The sequence below is a fragment of the Nematostella vectensis genome, chromosome 13, assembly GCF_932526225.1.
Source record: "Nematostella vectensis chromosome 13, jaNemVect1.1, whole genome shotgun sequence".
NCBI lineage: Eukaryota > Metazoa > Cnidaria > Anthozoa > Actiniaria > Edwardsiidae > Nematostella > Nematostella vectensis.
In genome coordinates, this window is record NC_064046.1 from 9586143 (window position 1) to 9612200 (window position 26058).

The window sequence follows — 26058 nt, forward strand, 5'->3', positions numbered from 1 at the left end:
AGGAAATGACTAGTAGGGAAGTGGCTGTGTTCCCCAATATTTCCGTAATGTTTCTGTATCGTCCCCCCCCCCAAAAAAAAAAAAAGATTCAAGGCCTGCTACGGCCCTGAACACTGGGGCACACTGGCCATACAGTATAAAAGCTAGATCCAAACGGCGGTTTCCGACTCATCTTTCTGTGCAACAAAATATAAAAGTGCCCATCCTCTATACTTTTTGCTGGTCTAGACGCCTTCCCATCAACTTTAAAAACATTCCATAGAACTGAAAGATTTGCTAGTACGGCCAGGATTTGCTGAGGGGGTAGGGTGTTATATGTGCAGGGGAGGATCCAGGATTTTAAAATGGGGGGTGGATAATGGCAGGCTTATAACGGCTTATAACTGATCCAATGGTTTTTGGGAGGTCACATAGATCTAAGAATACATCACGCTTAATTGTATTTGTCACATCAGCAAAATCAAGCAGGCGAAGGCACATGGACAGTACCTCCCGTCCTTCAGACATTTATATTCTTCAAACAAAGTTACTTTCAAATTTTTTTTACTTAAAAAAAGGGGGGTGGATATCCACCCCCTTGTTGTCGCCCCTGAGGTGCGATGTGGGAAATGATTGGTATTTTACGATCTTTCAATGAGAAATGTTAGAAGGTAGGCACACCCTGTGCATGCCCCTAGTACCTGTACGTATACCAATCATAGCACATCTTTCACTACATTCGGTAGCCACAAAAGCGAGAGACTACTCACTTCCTACATATTTTATTGAAATAGCAATAACAGTCAGACAAATCTACTGTCATAGAAAATATACAACATGAAACCCTAAGTATAAAAATAATTTTACCAATGATATTATGTGCCAGTCTCTATTCAAAACTACTGATGTTCTGGCTGTAAATTGTTTTTCAAGGCAGGACCAAAGGTGAGCCATACCCAGTGGCACATTTTCTGGGCATACCACTGTAAGTTAATTTTCCAAATTAATAATTCTTTAATAATTTCAGTTTAAAGGAAGCAGCCATGGGGATATCAACCTCTAGATTTAGATTATCTAAGAATTAGGGTGAGAATTATTCTTGGGTTTCAGTAATCTTTTGGCAGTTTTTTACTCATAAAAACACATAAAGGGACTGAAATAAAACAGGAGGAGAATCAAACAATTCAAAGAAGTTGGAGGCTGGTCGCAACCACGAAACCCATACTAATAGCAGAATGATATCCATTATTTTGGCGGAAGCAGGTTCGATCTTTGACAATTATAGCGTACGATATATGTTATTTATGCCTCATTATGAGGGGTTACGATTTGTAACTTATATATCAAAGAGTGTTTAGTTTTTGTGTTAGTTTGTGTCACAAAATAAAGTAAACTAAGTGAAAGTGCAATACATTTCTTATATTCAAAGTATGAAACATATCTTATATACAACTTTTTAATCAAAAAAGGTAGGTTTAGGCCCATCAAATTTTCTAAAAAAAAAAAAACATCTGCTTCATTCCAATTAAAAAATATGCCACCGAAAAAAGTTCAAATTTGAATGTCCTCCATATCAGGGCTTGCACTAATTCAAGTTTATGAGGTTGCACTAGTAGCAAGTAATGTAAGCCTGTATAGGTGCATGAGTGAGAACATGTCACTTGCTAAACTAAATGGTTGATGCGCACTGTGCATCAACCTGAGGAACATTATCTGTTCAATAAGTGTACTGATTGTTATTTGTCAAGAGACTTGATTGTCATCGGCTAAAGTGTGTATATTGCAGGGTTACCCCAAAGTGCGGGCAGCTGTTGGATGAATCATGGTTGCTTAACACTTGATTTAAGTGCCTTATTGAGCTGGCTCTGTTACCTAGTCAAACGACAACTTTCTTAGAGATAACTGCATTGTCTACAGAAGGCTGATCTGATCAGTCACAATTTAGCTCTTCACATTCAAACACTTCCATTTCTAACAGTTGGTGACTATGTATCAAATCGCTCACGCTTTGCTACAGAGGAACACTGTTCCTGTCTGAAGTATTGCTGTCTGGTTGCAGTTCTTTTTGGTTGTGAGCGAGTAACTGAAGTTTCTCTGCTAATATCCTCTGAAGAGAGAGTTGGCAGAGATGATGCAGGTGCTGTGTTCATCAGCGCCATTTGTGGCGTGAACTGTTGCTCTGGCTGCGAAGCAGAAATTTTATCCGACATTTGAGAGACAGGTGTTGTCATACCAAGATTAGGAGTTCCACTTATCACTGGTGTTAGTGAAGGTGCAAAGAGTTGTTCAGGCGGTGGTGAGCTGAGGACTTGTTCTGTAGGAGAGACAGCACCATCTGGTGGGGGTTGGGAGAGTGAGAGTGATGCTGCATCTAGCTGCTCGGTTATGTTGGTGCCTGTGAGGAATCAGAAAGAGCAATAATCATCACTTGTAAAAGAAAAATCGCCATTGCAAATGGGAGAGGACGGAATCCACTTAGTCGCCTTGCTATTCTGATCCACCTTTTAAAAACATTGTCAGTGCAAATGGCAAATGTTGATTGGCAAATGGTACAGTGCCAAGGGTCCCATTATAATGCAGGAAAATATGGATCAATCATACGATAATCCATTAAAGGCCATCAATTTCTGGTTCTGGCATCACTGGAGCTCATTTATAACTTATGGTTGCAGATAATTAACCTTTCAGCCTTGAAACTGCCATTTGCTGTTTCTACTGGCCTATTTTTTTATAGAATGAGGTCTTCTGAGGTAAATCTGTAAAACCATTACCAAAGAGCCCCCCCCCCCCCCCTCAATAGGCAGTACACCACTGTTCAGGCCAGAGACCCAAAAGAGAAGAAAATACTGCTCTCCAAGCTCCTATAGAAATATCGAAATACCTCCTAATAACATTTCCTGGAGAAGACTGTCAACTTTAGCAACACCAAAGAGCCTTGCAAACTGAATCTGTTCCACCATCTGCAGTGCAATTGCTTGGAGTGTAGGTAACAGTAGAAGTATCTCCCCAAACTTGCCCCGGCACTCGTACTGATGGTCACTGATATAGTCTTCTAGCGTTGTCTGTATCTCGAACCTCAAGGCCTTGATTTTCTGTGAATCACCAAGTCCTTTGGCATCTAAAACAAAAGTGAATAGTGAATTAAGATGCAGAAATTTTGTACGTTAATACAAATTTGAGTCATTTATCATTATTATTATATCATTATTATAATCATGTTACTGTATAAAATTATAGACTGTTTCATAGAATGATATTTTTTAATACAGCCTTGTATAATAAAATAATTTGCAATCCCTAAGCCCTTCTCAACTGTTTTAACAAGTCTGATAACACACTACAGAGCAAAGGCCAAAGGATGCCTTCTTTATTACAGGGGCCAGTACAGATAGCTTTTTAATTTCTAAAATGATTTTTGTACACAGCACACTGATTTAAAAAGGATTCTGTTTTCATTAAAGTGGCAATCGCACCAGTTTACTTTCAAAAAGCTGGCAGAAACCTCATACAATAAGAGACAATTTAACAGGCTCTTAATTATCAGTCACATTCTCAAAGAAACTTCCAATAGACACACAACTTTACAATTTTGAAATATTTTTATGTTTTCTGTTAAAAACAAACAAAACTTATATTGATACAATTAGCAAAAAAGACATTATTCCATTACTTGTTATCTCACCTGGGTTAAAGAAAACAATGGCTTTAAGACATGAGTACTCAACATCATCAATGTTAAGCTGTCTCATTGGTAAAACTATCTCATCCAATATCCGTGTAGCAATCTTGCGGACTTCAGTATCTCCAGCCTGCCGTGGTATAACAAGATCATTCCCAAGCAGTAAAATGTCCTTGAGATTGAGAGATCTCCTTGATACTCCTAGCACAAGATGCTCGCTAGCATGAGCTCTCAGCAAAGCCACTTGGTCATCTAATGGTAGCTCACAGAAACACGGAAGGTGTTTTGCCCACTCCACCAAAATAAGAAGTTGTTGCCGCATAGATTCACAGATATCACTGTAATTTGCTTCTTTTTCTAGACAGATGGATTCTGCAATAGAAATAGGCCTTTATTACCATTGTCTAAGACAATTGGAGGCATTGGAGGTGGAGGCATTGGAGGTGGAGGCATTGGAGGTAATAGGAAGAAGTAGAGACTAGAGTATTTGATAAAGGAGGAGGAAACAGGCATAGGTTATGTATCAGCATCAAGAGCTTTCTGGTTTACCAATAGTCACATTCACAAGCCTTAAAGTCCCAACGTCCCCAGGAATTGAAGCTACCTACCCCCCACCATGTACCATGTTGAAGATGCAGGTCTATAATTTGAGCACATACCCAATAGTGTCTTCGTACCTGGTGGTGAAGATGCAGGCCTAGATAGGATCTCAGCTGAGAGAAGAGACTGTGTTGTTAGACCGTATTTCTTCTCCTCCTTGGGTTTTTTTGAGATGGAGTCCCGCTCATTTTGGACCGCTAAAAGGGAGTTTTAAAACTAGAATTACAGTAATACCAGGGTAGCAACTTGGTCACAGTTTGATTTTAGCATCTGTAGATGTAACCTCAAATGCTGCTGGGTAAGATGCTAATTGGAAAAAGAATCCCCACCTTATTCCACTTTTTTAAAAGGGTCGTAAAAACAATGAAATCCACCACTGATACCACTGACATTGGCATCATATTGATAAATGTGTCACAAAATGGCTAAAATCAAGGGTCTTCATTGGTATGTCCAGGTCTTAGTAACACAAAGTTTTTCATTTGAAGCATTTGAAACCAGTGAATCGCGAAGAGATGGTGGGAATTTGCAATACTGGTGTGGAATCAAAAGAACTCAAACATATAAGGTCAATGAGTCCTGCTTTTGGCACCAATGAAAACTTGTTTATGTAGTAACTAAAACATTCCGGACTGTAAGTGTACTCTGGTTGTTTTCTTTAAAAAGATGGTTATAAGATTAAGTATGTGTGTAAGACTTTTGTTTAAGGAGGGATTAACATGTTTTTGCTTTTTATACACCAATGCATCAGCAGTGTGCCTGAGAACAAAAAAAGTGTCAAGCCCATTAATCAATAACAAGATTTTATCAGCTTATCATCTGTCAAGTGGGTGCATGGATATATCTGTCTACAATCCATTGATAAGCTAATCTAAGACCATTTCCTCTTCTATAATAGTAGTAACTGACTTTTATTTTTAGCTCAATAGTTTTTCACAACCACTTTGGTTGCTTGATTTTGTTACTGGCCTGACAACGTCAGTTCCAAGGAATTGTCAGTATACACAATAGTGGAGGATAAAGAATCTATTCCTGTGACCCCCCCCCCCCCTCTCTAACACTGAGGGTCCAGTATTTATAATTACATATTTTTTTCTATAAAGAACATCTTTAGACAAACGAAATCTTACTCCAGTGTTTGATAACAAAAAGATCAAACCTAAGGTACATCTTTGAATCTAAAATCTTGGTCTACGGAATAGGCCCTGGCACCCTGTAATGTGATATTAACCTTTCTCAGGTTACTAAGGATAAGCAAAATTCAAACAAAAATAATTTTACTACCCCATTAATATCAAGTAACCTAAAATAGCCATTGTACCTGAGGTACCTGAGGGGACAAAAAGATAAGCCTTATAGTATATAACAGCTAAAGTGCTTCAAATAATTATTATAAAAACCATACCAATTCATATAGTTGAAATTATATAATTATACTTGTAATTTATTTATCATTGTTTCTAATAACAATACTCGAGATGGCTTTGTCTGATTTTAGATGTCTAGTTGTATCATAACTTGTTGCGTGTGATTGCAAATGTTATTTTGAGATGGCATTTAGATAAATGAAAACACAATTTTCCTTTCTCAGCGGGGAGCACTGAAATTATTCTATTCACTAGGGCTACATTAAAATTACGTCCCGATTGAAAGCTACTTGCTCAACCACAGAAAATATAAATTAAGTTATATACAGAACACAAAACTATATTTCTAGTTATATGTAAACATTTGATACAGTATCATTTAGCAGATAAATACGAAACGTAAAAATTTAAAATCATTACATAATTCCTGAGGGCACATTTTCTTTTGTTTTTATTGCACATGGAATATAAACGAATACATTTGGAAGAACTTGCTTGCCTCCTATATGAAATCATTCACACAAAATATTTTTTTCGAAGATTAAGACTTAGCATGGTTATCCCTTATACAACGGTATGTTCAGAGTAAACAATTTCTATTCTGATGTCAAGTTTTGAAGTGTTGTGTTTTGCACTGTTCACTGCCTGTTGATTACAGCTAGAATAAATTTCACTCGCGTCTTACTTTGTTATGCACGCGACTGAAATATAAGTATTCAAACAAAAATATTGATAGAAAAATAAGTGTAATCGGAGAAATCCGATCTAAGAGAGGATTGCAACAGGCATTCTAGAGCTGACATGTCTTCGCATTTAGGTGCACATTCACCAGTTACTCGGAGACTATATTTCACAAAAACGTATAGAGTTGTGTGATGTGTTGGGTTGGTTGTGTGTTTTCAAATTTGGGCACCCTGCAAAATAACAATCTCCTTCCGCTTACCTTCCTTCTTCATTCCGGCCCTGAAGCATTTGCGTAACCTGCAGAATCTGCATTGATTCCTCTTGTCCTTATTTATGACACAATTTCTCTGAAATCGGCAGGAGTAAACGTGGTTTTTGCGAACGCTACGCCGAAAGAACCCCTTGCAGCCATCGCAACTCGATGCACCGTAGTGCTTTCCCGTAGCTCTATCCGCACAAATTAGGCAAGCTCCATTACCATCCCCGTCGTCCCCTGAGAAAAATAAAATATTAGAATATTATGACAACAGGGCAAGAGCTTTAGATCCTAGAGCTAGACAAATCTACGAGAGAACCACGAGGTTGAATCTTCTGCATTTCCATCAGAAGTTACCTCCACCGCTCTCTTGCTTGACTCCATTCACTAAGTTGGCGGTCATTGACAACTCTCCACGTTGCGAAAATGGACTTTAAACTCAATTTGGAGTTAGTATACTAATACGCAAGTCTCCCAGTTTGTATATATTTGCGGGAAATTGCACTTTGGACCCTCCTGGCGGATAATTATGTACGCAGAAAGTCGACCGGGACTGCACTAGAAACCTGATCGAGCGAGCGCGCAGTACTGCGAACAGCATGTCATGTGACCAGCTACACGTCGACACTTGACGAATCAAAGCTGAATAATCAACAAAACAATAGATTGGAAACCAAAATTGTTGCTAAAAATACACCAATAAACACCCATTTATGAATTCTAGTCGTAAACACGAAACATTATTTGCCTGCGAAAAAAAATCGATTAGGAGCCCTGCAACTGATAAAGCTATAGTTTAAGCTCTTGGGATCCCTTTGTTTAGGTTAGGAGGTCAGACACAAACACTTTGTCGAACTCAGCTATTTATACATTATTCATCATGGCAATACGTTCTTGCATGGGTTCCCTGCTAGCAGAGGCCTCTTTTCTCTGTATTTCGCTGGGCTGGTGTTCGCGAACGCCAGCAAGCGAAATACAGAGAAAAGAGGCCTCTGCTAGCAGGGAATTGCATGGGTCGAACTATGGCCAGATTTCCTGGTGGCTCTAAAAATTATGCCAGTTCCCGCCCCCTATTTCTACTCACATGAGCAACACCCAAAACTTGGGGTCAACCAAGGGCACGAGCTCAAAAACAGGGAGAGCCATTCATTACCCTATTTGGCGATACTTATCACAATTAAGCGCAAGAAAGGACTTCTTGTCATGGAGTCCACCCACTTATGACTTTGTCCTAATACCTTATTACACTTGATTTTCGCGTCACTTTAATTTCGCGATTTTTAAAAAAAAAAAACGCGAAAATAAAGTGACGCGAAAATTAGGATGACGAAAATTAAGTGAGTACACAAAAAGCCTTTGGGGGGATACTGGCCGTTTAATAAGCTTTATGGAAACACCTATTTAGTCATCTTATGTACATATAGTACAGTACGAGGGGTTGAGTTGGACTTGTTTTTATTGCTTTATGAAACTAAATTTAGCCCACGCATCTTTTTGTTACAAATTGTTTCAGTTTTGATGATTACACATTTTAATTCCACTTGTTTTGCTTGATTTTATTATCCCAAAAATAAAGCGATCTGTTTTTTACGAAAATTGGAAAATCACCGGAAAATAAAGTGTCGCGAAATATCGCCATCTCAAAATCGCGAAATTTTGACGACCCTTTTACGGGTCAGTCACGTAACGCCAGAAAGCCTATCCTTATATTGTTGACTTTAGAAGCACACTAATATACACATATTGGCACCAGTCGGGCCAAGACGGGACGCTAGCACAGTCTATTACCCGTGCAGTTCGGCAACCATGGACAGCTGTTTCGTCCTTATTAGGACTCGTCAGTCCCACATGGGTCTGAGCTGTGGTTTAAAGCACTTCGTTCGGGTCGAAGTCGCCCTGCAGTTTTTTTGCCGTTGAAGTTTAACTGAGGCAAACCGACTATGCCATGCTGACGAGTCCTAATAAGGACGAAACAGCTGTCCATGGCTGCCAAACTGCACGGGTAATAGACTGTGCTAGCGTCCCGTCTTGGCCCGACTGGTGCCAATGTGTGTATGCTAGTGTGCTTCTAAAGTCCACACTTATATTGTTACCAATTGGATACAATTTGACATCGTCAATCAACCCGATTGTTTATAGGAGGGCCGGATCATCTTCTCAGGGAGACGAAGGAGGGCATTCAACATTTAAAATTTCGTTGAGAGGGTGTGCCACATGGGAATCATGGACCCTACCCCCACCCTCACCGTATCCACGACTGCGCGTTCTAATTTTGAAACATATGACAGGCCCGTACCCAGGATTTTCTTGGGGGGGGGGGGGGGGAGGGAGTTTTCTTATAAAAATCTGGCCACCCGCAAACAAATATGACTTTTTTTTATGCCTTTGCAGTATCTCCACTATCTCCACAGGACGTTTATTATCGGATTTGACTACATACCAGAGTGATCTAGCTTATGCTTTATAGTTTTGTCTAAAAATAGCACTTCTATTGATAGCCGTAAGGAATAGGACCTTCGGCCGTTGTGTGTGTGTGTGTGGGTGGGGGGGAGGGGGTGGGTGCTGCACCCCCCTGGGTACGGGCCTGCAATGGAGGCCTTCTGGGGCGCTGGTGAGAGGGCGTGACGTCTACTTTCTACTCTAGCAATAGCACATCATAGGACGTTGATTGGCTCATTCGAAATCTTTTATTTTGCCATATTTACAGTCAGTACCAACAAGCCATTCAGCAGGGGCGGATACAGGGGAGGTAGACTGGGTGGATACCCACCCCACTTTTTGAGTAAAAAAACTGAAAAGTCACTGTTCGAAAAACATAAATGCCTGAGGGACGTAAGGTACAGTCCGCCTGCTTGACTTTGCTGACGCGAAAAATCCAATTCAGCGTGAAGTATCGTAAGATCTATGAAGTGACCTACCCAGAACCACTGGATCAGTTATATGCCGTCTATCCGACCATTATCCACCCCCCATTTTGAAATCCTGGATCCGCCACTGCTCAGCTCAGGTAATTTCTGAATGGCAAGAGGTTTGACGGCATGAGTTTTCCAACAAGACAATATTCAAAATGTCCATATTATCTTTGCCCCCCCCCCCCCCCCCCAAACCATAGGACCTAATGGTTAGCTAAAACATAACGACTTCCTTTTCTACAATTGACAAATTTGAACCAATCTAACTCACAAGACCATCACACCGTAAAAAATAAAATACAAATCACCTACTAATAGAATATGAAAGTTAAAAACTCCTAATGCTTATATACAGACGTAAGGGGGGTTATAACCCCTTCGTATTTGTGTATAAGCAGTATCCTCTTTTCCCTACCCCAAATTTTGCTAAGCAATCGTTTCCGGGCACAGGACGTTACCGATTTTACCAGGGTACTCCTGACGATGTTTAAAGCACTGGAATGTACGGCGGTGTTTCGGGACAGCTCGGGGCGTTTAGGATTCAGTTTCAGGCCCGTATCCAGGATTTTCGGCGAGGGGGGGGGGGGGCGTTTGTTTCTACAGAACGTTTCTCCGTCTGAACCCCCCGAACCCCACCCCCCCCCCCTCCCTGGCTACGGGCCTGTCGATTAGTTATTGACCGTCATTGCCCGCGGATCGTCTTGCCACTTGAAGCCGTCGCGACCGTCTCTTCGGGGGCTGAGGGAAGTTCGGCGGTGTTTCCTGAGAGCTCGGGGCGTTTGAGATTTAAGTCGAATAGTTACTGACTGTCATTGCCCGCGGATCGTCTTACCACTTGAAGCCGTCGGGACCGTCTCTTCGGGGGCTGAGGGAGGTTCGGCGGTGTCTCAGGAGAGTCCGGCGGCAGTTCGATGTCTACGGGATCATCACTGCATTCGTACTGCCACAGGCCGACCATACCGTCCCACTGTGACCAATAAACATGAATGTTAGTGTCGGTAGTGATATAGTGGTGGCGACGTTTTACCATGTTGGAATCATATCCCAAACAATCGCCGTCAATAGGATAAGGACAAGCTGGTGATGATAAAACAAACAACGGTCAGGGTTACGATGAAATGCTGATAATAATGGGGATTATGATGATGGGGATGAGTGTGATCAGGGAGTAGCGCACTGGGGGCACGTTCCAAGCCCCCCCGAATATTGTCAAAATGTGCAGTATGTGTGTGACTGCCCCCCCGTCCCTCCCATCCCAAGTACCCGAGGACTGCTACAGCTGTAGTGATGATTATTATAATGATGGTGATGGCGATAATGATGATGATTGATGACGCCGAGGGTGATAGCGATGTTTTGGGCAATGAAGGTGATAATCTAAGAGGCAACGTTTCTTGATTGATACTCACAGAAGAGCTGACGATTTTGTTCTCATAAGGATGCCATGACACATCTCTCACGCAGGAATTGTAAGAACTCGTCAAGGAAAATTTCCTTTAGATTTTTCGAAGACATAGGCTAACATGCTAAAACAGAGAACACTCTACTTGCCATTGATAAATTAAAGCCAATTCAGCATTGCTAGCTGGTGATAGGTCACTAGGTCCATCTAGAACGTTTTTCTATCGAAATGCACGCACGAAATTAAACTCTTATTTACCTACCAAGGTGTTCACCGGAGTGGAAGTATTTCGTTCATGGGCAGGGTGGGTTCCGGACCCCTTGCCCTCCCCCCCCCCCCCCCCCCCCGCCCGCCACGGGAGAGAGACTTTTCCCCATTTGTTGTTCGTTGCCAAACTATTCCATTTGATCATAAATTCACGATATATTGCAGGGTTGACTTTGCGTAAAGGATATATGACCGGTGAGTCGCGCTTTGACCTCTCCTGTCAGGATGTCATAAACTAAAGAAGGGAAGAACACGTGTACAATATCAATAATACCTGTGTAGAATATACAATTTGTAAAAACCTTGTAAATTAATTTACATAGTATGGAAAATCGTTTTTACACCTTTTGTACATACTATGACAATCAGCAGATTTTTTCCAGTGATATCTAATCTCAAGATGATACGACAATCTTTTGCGAACAGAAACTAAAGAACTGTTACTTACTGACAACACTACCGGTAGAGCAACCTGTGTAGATATATCTCTGAAAATGGGGAAAGAAAAGTATAATAATTCAGTTAGAATACGTCTAGAAAACATTAAAAGCAGGTGCTTACGGGTATCAATTTGGTTAGAACGGGAGATAAGCAAACTTAAAGAGATGGCTGAGGCATATTCTAGTGATCCACAATAGGGTTTGGTGTGGTTTATCAATTCGCTTGTAAATATAACGATAACCCATCTTTCCATGTGAAAATTTCCATTTCCCTTTTGCAAGTAGATAAAAAATGTAGTGCCAAGACAATAGAAAATGAGTTTTTATCGAAACAGTATTCAGTAACGTGTCACAAGGCTACATAAGATTGTGTAACATTATAACGTGATGCCGTGTTGCATTACCTGGCCGGTAGTGTGATCTGGAGAGAAGTAGCAGCGAATGAGAGTGTTGAGGACACTATGACCTCGGTACGTCATCAATGACACGTCCCCAGCAAGAGTTCTGGGCTTTAGACCTGAGAGAATAAAAGTCGACACGCAGCAATCACGGCTAGGTTCCGGTAGAGGATGGTCACAAAGCGGGATGATCACGCAATACTCAGGGATTAAATATGGGTGGTCACGCAAGCAACACGGGTCCTCTTTTAAGGCAAACGGGTAAAGTGGGGTGGGAGAAACAAATATTATGCATTTTCACGAGCCCTTCTCTATGGTGATGTGTGTATGGGGCTTTAAGAGTCAGGGAATAAGAGGAAAGTTCACTCGCTTTTCCTGGGTGCTTTCTGCCATCTGTAGTCCCATCGTTGACTGGCAACAGCTCGCTTTGTTGCCTAGAAACAGAGACTGGGTAAGACATCGGTGGCCACGCCCACCTTTCCTATCTACTTGCTACCCATGCTAAATAGTAAAGAAGCACTTTACCACTATCCCGTCGTTGTCCGAAAACTTCCTGATGTCCCAGAGCTTGATGGTTTGATCCTTGGAGTTTGTGATAAGGTGCCGGCCATCACCCTAGGACAGAAATCATAGTCGGTAAGTGGTACCAGTATGACTAGAAAGAAACAAAAAAGACTTAAGACAAGCTGTAGAAAAACCAGGTATCTATGTGTCTATGTAGGTGGAGACAGAAATAAATTTACACGGGTTTAAAGTGCTATGTGGTACGTTGCACAACACCTGTAACTATGTGACTACGTTGACGTTTCGAGAATTAGTGCTTCGTTGGAGGAACTACTATCCCAAGAACATTTTTGTTTTTGTACCACTGGCACGTTCAGTTCAAGAAGTAAAGCCGAATAAATAAATAAATAAAATCGCGAACTCCCTTGTATAATATGGCGAACTTTTATTTCTTTGATACCAACCCCCCCTTCTAGTGAAATGGAAACGGAGCAAAACTAGTAAAAGCCTGAAACAGGGACACTCCCTATTTCAACCCTATTTACAACTTACGTCTATTTGACTGAACATATTTTTAAGCAGTAAAAAAGGCACAATGGATGAACTTAACAAACCTTTGAGGCTATGCATGTGATGCCGTCTGCATGACCGGACAGGACCCCAACAGGGCAAGGGTTGGTCTCGTTGAGAGTTCGCCGATCCCATACCTGAAACACATAAATCACATGGCATTACTTAAAATCGATGGGGGAAACTGCCTACAGTAGAGGTTATGGTGGTAAGTCAGGTTTCCATTGTATGCTGAAGCATGCTCTTGGATCAAGCGGCATTTTCTTTTCGGCACTAACGCGGGGGTGACCTTTTGGGGCGTTTGCAAAGTACGCTGGATCTTCGAGCATGATGCTGAAGAGAAACGAAGCACTTTTAAAGCCTTGCCATGCTCGCTGATTGGCTGTTGAAGTTCATGTCAGTTTCTAGCATCCTTACTGGTTAATTTTCCTATACTGTGCTGTAGGCCATGGTAGCGTGTGTTATTGCAATCTATGTCTAATGACAAACCTTGCATAAGCCATCGTCTCCTGCACTGTAGAATATCTGTGATCCAGGATCAGCGAATCGTACAGACCCTAGATCGTCCTCATGACCTTCAATCTGGTGAAAAAAAAAATACAAGTGAGGACGTGCCAATACAACGACGAGAATGATTACAAGTTACCATGTGAACATGTAATGTCACATGGACAACAATACAAAGTTATGGGCTGATGGTGTATTATCAGAAACATGCATGCAACTGGCCTCAGAACTGACAGAACTTCATACCATTTATCCACTCATCTTCCACTAACCAGCCTTCACAGCACTCTCGACTATATGAAAACTAGTGCACTTTCAAACAGGATTCCGTGCGAAATTGTAACTGACTATATGTGAACATTGACCCTTTAGGTTTAAGTTTTACACGACATTGACTCATCAACCCTTGTATCAAGAGCAGAATTCACATCTTCCTAGTCTATTTTACATTGCATTTAACACTTTTGGGTCTATCAAATTACACATTCAATCCGGGTCTATTTTAGCTAGCAATGGTGTGAAAAGGTCATATTCTTTCATCATTTTTTTACATTGTAAATGGTGTAAAAATCATGTGAAATTCAAGACAATGATCAAATGATTATTTTGAAGCAATTTCACAGCTATTTTACATATGATGGCGTGCCAGACTCTGAATAGTCCCTAGCCCTATTCGCCTATAATGCCTATCTATCTTACTGTTATTAAACCCACTAACCCTTAAAGTTCGCTGTTCAGACCCTCTGTCATAGATGTACAAACATGCATCATTCCCGCTAAACAAGAGAAAATATGAAAATAAGCACACTTAAGAGGACAACAAGGCTCACAAACACACGCCTTAAACATGATGTTAAAGATTGAAGGGACAAGAGACGAAATGCGAGAGAGCAGCATGACTTTGACTACATACCCTGCAAGTATTTCTGTGTTATCATGTGAAAATGTGATGGAAAAGGCACAGAACCGTGACACCTCGGGCCTGTAATAACAACAGAATTATGTATAATGCATTTAAAAGACAGTGAGTTTAACCCCAGTGGATGAGGGATACGGGTGGGGCTGTGGCCGACCCATTGTCATTTAGGTTTGTCTGGGACGTCTGGAGGCTGAGGATGACATTAAATTTATGGTGCTATTGTATTTTGCTAATTGCATAAATCCCAAGGTTTTTCAATTTGAACAATGGGTCACAGCTTGCAATTAGTGAGTGGTTTTGCAGAATTAGTTTACCTGAGATCCAGGGCCACATGTGTGTTGTAGTCCCCATAGATGTTACAAAGATGAACTAAAAAAAAAAAAAAACTCAGACTCTTTTGCCACTGGCATTTCATGATTTCATGTTTTTTTTTTTAATTGCTCCTAAAATTGCACACACTGCCTCCTGCTTGCTTGAAAAACCTGGTTTAAAAATATTTATTTTTGCTGTTTTTCATAATCATTAAACATCATTAAAACAACTTTCACAGAGTTGTGCAAAAGGTAACTAACCATAATCAGACCAACTTGAATAGATGAAATACTGCTGATCAGGGCTGCAATTACCAAATAGACTTTAAGTTATTAATGGGTGAATAAAGTTAAACAGCCAACAGACAGATACTGAGAGATGGGTGTATTCTGTCTCCTAGCGGGAAAAGTGACACTTAGGGCAGCTGCTAAGCAGCCAACAACCACAACCTGACAGAAAGTTGAAACCCAAGATCAGGCGCAGGCATATTGTTCCTTACCTGAAAGCAGTGTCTATAATACTCCAACCAATATCCCTTGCTTGAATGCTGTGAAACTTCTTGAACTGGCCCTTAGTAGTATCATACAGTCGTATGACTTCATCTGTCCACAGCACAAAAAAATATTGGTTTTCTGTAGTACACTGCAGCATCAACAATCATCATATCGGACTGATGGATAAAGATCTACTTTTGTGTAATAAAACACACTTACTATTAACTTTTAATGTGATAAATTCAGATGAATAATATAATTTTTAGACTACTCTCAACATAACATAGATACCTTGACAGGCAGAGAGAAACACTGTCCCGTCTCTAGAATAAGTGCCACAAAATGCCTTTTGCCTGTACTTGGCTTTGACTGTCATTGTATTGGGCAAATACCTACAATGTGATGTACATCTGATCAGTACCTAATAAAGGCTGGGCTCATCACTATCATTCAAGAGTACCCTAAGAGCAGACAAAAGCACAATGCAGGACAGTCGTGTACCCAGGATTGGCAGAAGGGGGTGGGGGGGGGGGGGGGGGATGGGGGCCTTATGGAAAAAGTATAGTAATTGAGGGTTCCTTTATAAGAAATGACCAGCTTTATGGCCGCCAAAGGGAGGTGCGCATGCACCCTGTGCGCCCTTGTGCACACTTACAATGCAGTAGTTGATCTAAAAAATTGGTCTAAAGAATTGGTTCAACTTTTCAGCCATAACAAATTCTCAAACTGAGAGATTTTTAAGAAGGCAGGAGCAAAGTTATGGGCCCCCTTCTTCTGTATACAACCCAAAATATCAACTCTGCTGCTCTGCCTTGCTCTGTGTTCTATGAATGGTAATTTCATGTTCACAGACTTACTCTGAACTGACCATAGCACAATCTCCTGGTGAAAAATTTGGCTGTTGCCTGATATGCCTGATACCAGTTTCTCTCTAAAAAACAAGAGGATGAGATGGAATCAGCTGCTAAGCATAAAAAAGGATATATATATATTTTCTTAATGCTCCGGTTCAAAGCAACTGTGTCACACTTTTCCACTCAAACAAAACAAAGTCCCAGATAAAACATGGAGCAAGATTAAACAAAAGTGTCACACATTCAGTCACCATTTTCAGTTTTGAAGCAACATTTGTCTTTTTCAGAGACTCCCCACTTGACAGATGTATTTGCTGCATAATATGGCTTTCCTGGAGAAAACAGATTTAAGGAAAATTAGAAAATACTTACTAAGTTTTGCCCTTAAAAGTTTTAGAAAGCTATACCGGTTAGCCAAGAAACATTTGCACATTCTTACCTTCAGCTTGCTAGTGTCTGGAGTCACTTCTGTAACAATAAAAATATATTTTGTAACAGTATTTACTGTAGATATACTTTTATTATTCAAAAATATTCTAAGAGGTACTTGGTGATCATCAAAACTCTTTTAGCCTTGAAGTGGAGGAGGAGGTGAGAGATCACAGGTTTAATATGGTGATCATCAAGAAAACTCTATTAGCGTTGAAGAGGAGGTGTGTGAGAGATCACAGGTTTAATAGGGGTGATCATCAAAACTCTATTAGCCTTGAAAAAGAGGAGGAGGTGAGAGATCACAGGTTTAATAGGGTGATCATCAAAACTCTATTAGCCTTGAAGAAGAGGAGGAGGTGAGAGATCACAGGTTTAATAGGGTGATCATCAAAACTCTATTAGCGTTGAAGAGGAGGTGTGTGAGAGATCACAGGTTTAATAGGGGTGATCATCAAAACTCTATTAGCCTTGAAAAAGAGGAGGAGGTGAGAGATCACAGGTTTAATAGGGTGATCATCAAAACTCTATTAGCCTTGAAGAAGAGGAGGAGGTGAGAGATCACAGGTTTAATAAGGTGATCATCAAAACTCTATCAGCCTTGAAGAGTAGGTTTGTGAGAGATCACAGGTTTAATAGGGGTGATCATCAAAACTCTATTAGCCTTGAAAAAGAGGAGGAGGTGAGAGATAACAGGTTTAATAGGGTGATCATCAAAACTCTATTAGCCTTGAAGAAGAGGAGGAGGTGAGAGATCACAGGTTTAATAGGGTGATCATCAAAACTTTATTAGCCTTGAAGAGGAGGTGTGTGAGAGATCACAGGTTTAATAGGGTGATCATCAAAACTCTATTAGCCTTGAAGAGGAGGAGGTGTGTTAGAGATCACAGGTTTAATATGGTGATCATCAAAACTCTATTAGCCTTGAAGAGGAGAAGGTGTGTTAGAGATCACAGGTTTGATAGGGTGATCATCAAGACTCTATTAGCCTTGAAGAGGAGGAGGTGTGTTAGAGATCACAGGTTTAATAGGGTGATCATCAAAACTCTATTAGCCTTGAAGAGGAGGAGGTGTGTCAGAGATCACAGGTTTAATAGAAAGAGGTGTAAGCTTTTTTCAAAATGCAAAGTCGCTGCTGTTTAAGACACCAGGTACTTTAATAGCCCCTACAAAAATATAAGATGCTAAAGATGTGTATACTACTTTACATTGCTTACATACTGACAAAAAAACATCTAAGTGATCTTTTAAAATGCCTCTTTTAATGAGAATCAACCATGAAGCACACAGTGAAAGGCCCTGTGCTTTTGACTTTGCTGTACTCACCAGGGGGTGGTTGTCTTTGTCTAGAACTGAGCAAATCTGTATGCCACAATAGCCCATCATCATCATCATCATCGCTATCATCTACATCACTATCTTGGAATCCATGGACAATATGGATGCGCCCCCCATCTCCTGAATTAGTCCGGATCAGCTGGACTTGGCCCCTGGAAATACATATCATGGTTAAAAGTTACAGATACAGAGAGTCTTATTTAATACTGATCATTATGGTTTTGTGCTCTTTGCTTTTCTGACCTGGAGGCAGTTAATGGGAGTAAAGATAACTTCTGTTAATAAAAGAAGACAGAGCTTGTGGAGCAAGTGTTTCTGTGGAGTTTCAGCAGAGAAAGACCAAAGATTGAGAATTTCTACGTTTTTTGCTGAGGAGAATGTGGCAAGCAAAATATGGAAAAGGGGGTGTGGGCGGTGGAGGGGAAGGAAGAAAACCTTCTCCTTACTCTCCTCCATTCTTTGGCCCTATTTCTACCAGTCCAAAACTTTTAAAATTTCAATATTCGGTCTTTCTCTGCTGAAACTGCACAGAAACGCTTGATTCACATGCTAAAAAGACACAATGGCAACCATAAAAGGTGGCAAAACTGTCTATACAATCCCTCTTAGGGCATGGATATCTCTGGTAATTGCAATTGTATTAGGATTATGCTAACTGAAATTTAAACGCAGTATCTATAAGGTGAGAAACATTTTCTAATTTTTTTGAATAACATGGGCAACTCTTACAGTATTTAATGCACTTGTACTATCTTTGTTATGCAGATACACTCTTTTTACTTTATAAGAACCTTTTTTTTATAAGAATGCAAAGAACATGCCGAGGCTCAAATGGCAGGATTTTTTTTAGTCCTGATGCTACCCTGGTACCAAGTCTCATACGTCTCTCTATTTAGTGGCCAGCGAGCTTGAGACAAGGCTTTGGCCTGTGGAAGCGCTATTTCAACTTCTGTTAGGTTCAGAATCTGAACTTGGTTGCTGATTGGCCAATTAAGGTGTGGTCATGGAAACCAAGAAATTCTGACGGTTTTCTATTGTATTTGCACTTCAAGTTCAAAAGGTCAAAACCGGTTGTTTGCAAAATCGAAGCAACATCGAAGCGAATAAAGCAGTGGAGTGATAGATTATTTAGATCAATTTTCATAGTGCTTTGCGGCCTTATTAGTTACAAGATTTGCCAGTATTGAAAATGTAAAGTCTGTTCAAGAGGAGTCTATTCACAAGTTCATCAAGTGGCAAGATGTCTTATCTGTGCTGCCGACTGGCTACTACAGGAAATCGCTGATTTTCCATTCATTTATCTCATGCAAGCAATTGTACTGGCCATTTGCCCATTAAGCTCCTTGATAGACTCGTTCCAAGAATAACTGTGAGCTTATCCACGATTTTCTCCTACTTGGAGCAATTTCTCCCGAGAAAATGTTTCACACCTCATTCTATGCGCATATTCTTGTCACTAACTCTACAGTTATAATGTTCCTATTGGTTTTCAGATGATTTTTGTTGTTTTTAACTCAGGTTTTCATGTTTACATCTAAGGCAAGCACCGGCTGAAAATGATACATGCTTATCACAAAACATTAACATGGAAGTGAGGCATAAGCCAAAATAGTGCTTCGAGAGGCCAGAGCCTTGTCTCAAGCTCGCTGGCCACTAAATAGAGAGACTTTCGAGGCTCTGGAACCAGGGTATCCTAATGGTTTATAAAATGCAGAATCAAGTTGTGCTCATAATGACAACCTTATTATTGCTATTGATCATTAAGTGTAATTCTCTTCCTAATAATTCATTTGGATATTATATTCTTTTATACACTAAAATTAAAAAAAAATATCGTTAAGAACATATTCAGCCTTAAAATGTCCCAAAAATAAGAATGGCCCAGCCTCAACTGAAAATAAGACTTCTTCTTGAGTGTATAGGCAATGGTGTTATCATTTACTGGATCATGCAAAGTGAGCATTTTTAACATCATTTTACACATCACTTTACACATAGAGCACTACATCCAAGTCATAACAGTAAAAAGATCACCACGGCTTCGGCGTTGACAAAACCCGGATAAGATCAGATGGGAACGGATCCGAATATGGAGATAGCAGAAAGTTTAGCAATGTTTCTGTGGAGATTTTTCGTCTCAATGACACGAAAAGGATCGATCAAGGTCAAAACAGTACTTTTTTAGGGGGGGGGGGGCGATACCCAACACCTTTTTGGATTTTTCTAAAAATCAGGTTTTAAAATGCTGATCTCTCGCGGAATACTTGACGCATCGTGATGAAAACCCTAACGTTGTGCTCCACATGAAAACAGCAACACATTTCTGCACCAAAATCGGGAACACTTTATTTGTATTTAGAGGTGTTATTGCACTTCATAATGCAAGGAATTAGATGCCCTTAATTCAACAATGTCAACTTGGACACTTTTTTGCAAGGCCCGTTTTGCTAGGCCTGTTCCAAATGTTGTACCAATGTTGTGTCGAACTCAATTTTCTTATGTCTGGCACAGTTGAATTAGTAAAATGGCGGAGTTCGAAACCAAGTCGTGCTTATGTAGTGTAGCTCGACCAAATAGAATTCAATTTGACAGCGTGGCTTGAATTTACCAATCAGCGCGTCCCTTTACCAACAGCATGCATCTGGTGACAATTCGAATGTTGCATCCACGGATTCCTCTATCGTCTCTGGGTTGCCAATATGTGTAAAAACATAGCCTTTTCTGGTAGAAAGATTTTGTTTGGGAGGCCGAAAATCGCTGGGGACATGGAGATATTTATGTTCTACCCCACTGGTGGTGGTTGATTTTCGAGATTTTCGTACTCCAAATTCTGGCCGCTTGATCTGATCGCATGTCTCCACAGCCTGCCTGCCTTTACTTCTTTTTATAAGTATATAGTAGCGCGGAACCCTGAACTGCTCAAACGTTAGAAATACCAGTTATTCTGAATAAATACACATCACAAAGCAATGAGATTTTATAGTGACCTTTATTCTAGGATATAAGACAATCATAGGACAATTACAGGAGGTGATCAATCGTGAAAATATTAGAGCTAGTTACTGGGATTGACTGGAGACTGACTGTGAGGTTGGTAAGCCTGTGCCACAGGCAAGAGGTGTAAGATCTACCGTTGTTTGGACCTCGATCGATCCCTTACCGTGTCATTGAGAAGAATAATATCTACAGAACCATTGCGAAACATTCTGTCATCTCCATATTCCAATCCGTTCCGATCCTATCCGGGTTTTGTCAACGCCACCACGGCTTGTATGATATTAGAATTATTTGGTTTTGATTACATAACATAAACAAAACAACCGGTTTCAAATAACAGCTAGATCCAAAAGATCAGAGTGAGTGAACAAAGTAAATGCTTACGTTCTTAGAAGGTGGGAGAGCACCCTGGCCAGGTCTGGCTCCTCGTCCGACGAATGATCCATCTGATTACTACTTGTTTCTATCGTGTTTTCCTGAGATGATCGAGTATTCCTGCTTCCCATCAGCACAACAAACTTCTATCGAACGACAGGTCACCACAAAACATTCAACAATAACAACGACCATAAACGAACCTAGAAACAAATACTACTTAAAAATAAACTCAAAACGTAATCCTATGTTATCATTCTATTTAAGATAGCCGTTGTTCCGAGACTAAGTGAGGTAAAAAAACCCTTAAAATTGGATAAAATTCCAACATAGCCTATTAAAAACTACATTTATCAGAGATTCATTCCTTCGTTTGTGGCGTAGAGTCGACTTAGGGAATGGGACCGACTAAGTACCAGTCTCTCACGTGTTTTTGCATGAATATAGATCCAAAATGGCGAACAGAAGTTTGTCGAGAAAGACTCTGAATAAATGGTCTCTTGACCTCTCTGGGCGGTAAGTCAAATCATTACGGGTAAACTGCGATAATGTTGGATAATATGAGTAAACGTTGCTTGTGATCATGCTTTGTTTAGGCCAAAAAATGTGGCCGATCAACACACTTCATCTGCGCTGCCCGCTCCACTGGGATATTCTGAGCACAAATATCAACACTTGGTACGAGTTCTTCAAGGGATTCAATTATTTCTTTAGTGATTTAATAAATATTAGCAAGTTACCAATGTTCTCATGTTTTATATTTGTAGGAACCGAGAGATCTGAACAGTACTCATTTAGTTGCAAAGGTACGTCAACATATATCAAGCGAGATGATTCTAACTTAGTGCTGTCTAATTTTTAGGACAAACAAATTATAATAGCCTACACTATAATTAATTATGATATCTGCATTAATGGGCTGGCTACACACTTGAGCCTAAAGTCATCCCTTTTTGTGTTTGTTGCTTTTTGTTTTATAAACAAGTTTGTATTTGTTGTAGAAAACCTGGGATCTCGCACTTGGGCCATTCAAGCAGATCCCCATGAACCTGTTTATCATGTACATGGCCGGCAACTCCATCTCCATCTTCCCTATCATGATGGTGGGAATGATGTTTCTGCGCCCCGTCAAGGCTCTACTTGCTATTAAATCAAGTATGTTCTCAATACAGGCACAGAACAAGGGTTTGTTCAGCTAGGGTTCAGATATCACATGGAAGAAGGCTAACCTTTGGTGACTTTTCCATAAGAGATTACCACTTTTTGGCTTTCAAGCAGTATGTTTATGTTGTGGTTTGAAATGCTTCTTGGTTTGAAATTGTTAAAACCAGCTTGAAAAAAATTTAAACCATGCCACATTTGTTGTGGTTTGAAATGCTTCTTGGTTTGAATTTTTTTCAAACTGGTTTTAACAATTTCAAACCAAGAAGCATTTCAAACCACAACATTTACACTCCTTGCGGCCACACCAGCTTGTACATGCCTGCAATATGACCATCATAACATGTACAATATGCATTAGGGGTGGACTGTTAAAAAAGAAAAAGGGGGGATGGGTAAGGAACAAAAATATCAATACATGATGAAAAGCCTGGAAAATGGTATGCAGCTCAAACCAGACAGAAAAAAAGTGCAAAAATTTTTAAGTTTCTAAGTGAATCATTCATGGAATAAGACGTTTCTTGAGGATTTATGATCGCAACTAAATTACTTTAAACTAGCCAACGACTGACGGCTCATCAAAGTAATTTACCCTTATCTCGAGTACCAGCAATACCACAGCACTCTGCTTGAGTGAGAACACTAGGCTTATACCCTATACCTTATACTTATAAATCTTTTTAGCTTTTGATTGAGCTCATCCTTGTTGGTCTTTTTAAGTGTCTAGTGGCTCATTCATGTTTGTCTTTTTAGCTTTTGTGTGAGCTCATCCTTGTTGGTCTTTTTAAGTGTCTAGTGGCTCATTCATGTTTGTCTTTTTAGCTTTTGTGTGAGCTCATCCTTGTTGGTCTTTTTAAGTGTCTAGTGGCTCATTCATGTTTGTCTTTTTACCTTTTGAGTGAGCTCATTCTTGTTCGTCGTTTCTAGTGGGTGATTCATGTTGGTCTTTTTTAGCATTCCAAGCTCTTCAAGGAGACCATGAGAGTGCAACACTACAGAAAATCACATACCTACTTGGGAACATCTCTTTAGTTATATTGGCTCTCTATAAATGTCAATCAATGGGCTTGTTACCCACGGCAACCTCAGACTGGTTAGAGTTCATGGAGAGAAAGACTGTAAGTACCAAATCAAAACCTTATTCATCCTTTAGAGTTTGACAAGTTTCTTCTGTAAAATATTGACTCAGATTTTTTCTGCAACATTTTTTGAAGTAAAATCACCTGAGGTATTAATATTACCAACATTTTGGTTATTTTGGATAGTAAAGGTGCCATGATTCTTTAGGGCTTCAAAAGGGCAGTGTCATGGTAAGGGCTTTGCAACAGCTCTCCGACCCGGACACAATGAATTTCAGTCAAATCCCAATATTGACTTATGAGCCTTTGGTACATGTGGGAGACTTAAATTCAAAGAAAATGACCACAAACTGTCAATAAAATATTGAATATTATTTTTGACAGCTTAAAGTTAAACTGTTAGTAGACAATTAAAAGCCTACAATAAACACTGACTCCAGACATGCGCCCTACCATGGCGCTGCCCCTTAAAACCATGGGAGCCAGAAGGTAATTTAGCTGTTTGAAATTATTGGCAAAAAATTTTTATTGTTGATTGATTATTGGAAACCAATGAGAAAAACCTATGGCCATTCATGGGCTATAGGATAATCTGACTCCAAAATGAAGTCTAATGTCTTGGTAGTGTTGAATAAAGCATGTAACGATGCCTTATGTAACTGCACTGCCTGGTAAATGAGTAATAACCCCCATTATAAAATAACAGGGTAGGCAAAAGAAGCACTTTCCATTGTTCTCTGGTCTGCTTTTTTTCTTACCCCTTACTTGACAAGTTACTAGGGACAGTGATTATGGATCTGACCATATAAAAAAAAATCCCACCACCAATGTCCCCAGCTGGGACTGCTTTGAAATTGTCATCACAAGGGAAATGTACACAAAAGCGAAATTAAACCTAGCAAGAACCTATTTGATAAAATGCTTTTCTTTTATAATGGGGAAGGAAAAAACGCGCCGCTGGGGGTCGTGTTACTATTCTAACAGGCAGCAGCAGTAACATAGCGCGTCGCTTGGAAGGTCAAAAGTAGTAGGGACAGAGCTCACTGTAGAAGCAAAACCAAGGCAAATAAATCCAGTCAACTTAAGAATATGTGCTTTATTTAACCCTTACAAGACATTAACTTCATTTCTGAGTCAGATTATCCTAAAGCCCATGGGCCATTAATTATATTTCTTTCTTGAAAGATTTATGCTACTCATCATTCAGACAAACCTACAAGTTGCTGCACCACTTTTAGTCTCCTGACCTAAATCACATTCTCATCTATTTTGGTCACTCTGGCATCCATTTAATTTTCCATTTGCTTGTTTTCCAGAGATTAGAATACAGTGGAGGAGGTTTTGGTCTTTAAAAGATGTAATACATTGTGAGATACAGTATAGGGAGTGTCTACAAACAGTAACTAGAAACTTACAGAGACAAATGTAAAAACATGACCAAAACGAGGTTGACGTCTCAACCTCGCTGGCCACTTAATAAAGAGACGTTCGAGGCTCTGGAACCAGGGTACCATGTGGGAAACTTGAGAAATGAATTTGTAGAGAAAAAAGTTATGCACAGTTGAGATTTAATTTAATAACAACCAATATCGTCTACTGTAAATTGTCTGTTTTTAATTTAGTTACCAAGTTAGTTCGTCCAAGACCAGAAGAATTGACTTGACACAAGTTATTGCAAATCTGAAAAAATCCTTGGTAAACCAGGACTTTCGTAGTTATGTAGATTATGGTCTTACCCTGCTTACCTCAAGGAAAGTTGAAAAAGAGTCTATATGCTCTATTCCCAGCTGTCACTAGGCCTTATAGGTCATGGGGATTGTGTGTTCGCACAAACTAGCTGGGAGCTGAGCATTGAAAATAAGTAGAATTGCAGTGTTAGGAGGGTGAAAAAATAATGATTCAAAACTGAAAGTAGTAATTTCCTTTAACCAGTTAACTAATAATTGCCCTTTTAAGGGTATGCCTGTAAAAAAAAAAAAAAAAAAAGAATGCCAGAGCAAACAAACCACACATAACACAGACTTGACTTTCTCCCATTTACATACACGCCAAATAGACTCAATTTATTATTTCATTAAGTATTTGTACATGTCTGTACTGTTACAAAAACTTTACTGTACTACTAAGTTATATAATTTGGCAGTCCAATATTCTGGACAAGCAATTTTGTACACATTAACAATAGAGTGGTTGTCTAAATCTCTGAGAAATACACATCAGCTTATTTAGCATTACGGTAATACACTGTAATTACTTTGTTCTCTTCTGTCTAATTTACTTTGTCTATTACACTTTGTTCACACGTTGTTTTTGTACAGAAAACCAATCTAAACTGGTTTCTACATGATAATCACTTGATGAAAGCATTGTATACTGTACATCTTTGATTTTGTTAGCAATAAATATTAATGCTACAACTACTTGTTATTGTTCCAATGATGTGAGTTCCAATGAAGTGACTTGATCAGCCTTTAGAACAGAGAGAAAACCACCTACAAAGCCAATCTCACTGCCATGTTACACTGCACAATACTG

The 26058-nt window shown here is 39.9% G+C and overlaps 3 protein-coding genes across 3 annotated transcripts; 1 reads left to right on the forward strand and 2 right to left on the reverse strand.

The window, feature by feature from the left end:
* Nucleotides 1-745: 745 nt before the first annotated feature.
* Nucleotides 746-7165, reverse strand: LOC5518548 (hepatocyte nuclear factor 4-gamma). The gene is made up of 6 exons (XM_032363271.2): nt 6923-7165; nt 6569-6802; nt 4336-4455; nt 3662-4030; nt 2861-3097; nt 746-2374 (listed from the first exon to the last, which is right to left on the reverse strand). The coding sequence occupies exons 1-6, from the start codon at nt 6966-6968 to the stop codon at nt 1965-1967; spliced, it is 1416 nt and encodes a 471-aa protein (XP_032219162.2). The 5' UTR covers nt 6969-7165; the 3' UTR covers nt 746-1964.
* A 2068-nt stretch (nt 7166-9233) lies between these two features.
* LOC5518599 (DDB1- and CUL4-associated factor 11) lies at nt 9234-21642 on the reverse strand. The gene is made up of 20 exons (XM_048720825.1): nt 21293-21642; nt 17900-18063; nt 16584-16612; nt 16396-16476; nt 16148-16221; nt 15582-15682; nt 15296-15398; nt 15057-15100; nt 14799-14853; nt 14479-14547; nt 14284-14341; nt 13548-13640; nt 13103-13195; nt 12510-12599; nt 12355-12418; nt 11991-12103; nt 11595-11634; nt 11335-11381; nt 10887-10946; nt 9234-10444 (listed from the first exon to the last, which is right to left on the reverse strand). Exons 1-20 carry the CDS (start codon nt 21412-21414, stop codon nt 10277-10279), a joined length of 1668 nt encoding a protein of 555 aa, XP_048576782.1. The 5' UTR covers nt 21415-21642; the 3' UTR covers nt 9234-10276.
* Nucleotides 21643-21663: 21 nt separating this feature from the next.
* LOC5518600 (ER membrane protein complex subunit 4) lies at nt 21664-25943 on the forward strand. The gene is made up of 6 exons (XM_001638435.3): nt 21664-21799; nt 21880-21961; nt 22051-22089; nt 22285-22438; nt 23399-23562; nt 24840-25943. Exons 1-6 carry the CDS (start codon nt 21738-21740, stop codon nt 24873-24875), a joined length of 537 nt encoding a protein of 178 aa, XP_001638485.2. The 5' UTR covers nt 21664-21737; the 3' UTR covers nt 24876-25943.
* Nucleotides 25944-26058: the final 115 nt, after the last annotated feature.

Excerpts from the sequence above, each read along its gene's own strand:
- LOC5518600 (XM_001638435.3), top strand. The coding sequence starts at position 21,738 with ATGGCGAACAGAAGTTTGTCGAGAAAGACTCTGAATAAATGGTCTCTT. Across the intron at positions 21,800-21,879 it reads TCTCTTGACCTCTCTGGGCG|GCCAAAAAATGTGGCCGATC; the intron begins GTAAGTCAAATC and ends TGCTTTGTTTAG. Across the intron at positions 22,439-23,398 it reads TCTACTTGCTATTAAATCAA|CATTCCAAGCTCTTCAAGGA; the intron begins GTATGTTCTCAA and ends GGTCTTTTTTAG.
- LOC5518548 (XM_032363271.2), bottom strand. The coding sequence starts at position 6,968 with ATGACCGCCAACTTAGTGAATGGAGTCAAGCAAGAGAGCGGTGGAG. Across the intron at positions 6,803-6,922 it reads CAAGCAAGAGAGCGGTGGAG|GGGACGACGGGGATGGTAAT; the intron begins GTAACTTCTGAT and ends TATTTTTCTCAG. Across the intron at positions 4,456-6,568 it reads GGCCGGAATGAAGAAGGAAG|CGGTCCAAAATGAGCGGGAC; the intron begins GTAAGCGGAAGG and ends ACTCCCTTTTAG.
- LOC5518599 (XM_048720825.1), bottom strand. The coding sequence starts at position 21,414 with ATGGGAAGCAGGAATACTCGATCATCTCAGGAAAACACGATAGAAACA. Across the intron at positions 16,477-16,583 it reads CAGACACTAGCAAGCTGAAG|GAAAGCCATATTATGCAGCA; the intron begins GTAAGAATGTGC and ends TGTTTTCTCCAG. Across the intron at positions 16,222-16,395 it reads TTGCTTCAAAACTGAAAATG|AGAGAAACTGGTATCAGGCA; the intron begins GTGACTGAATGT and ends CTTGTTTTTTAG.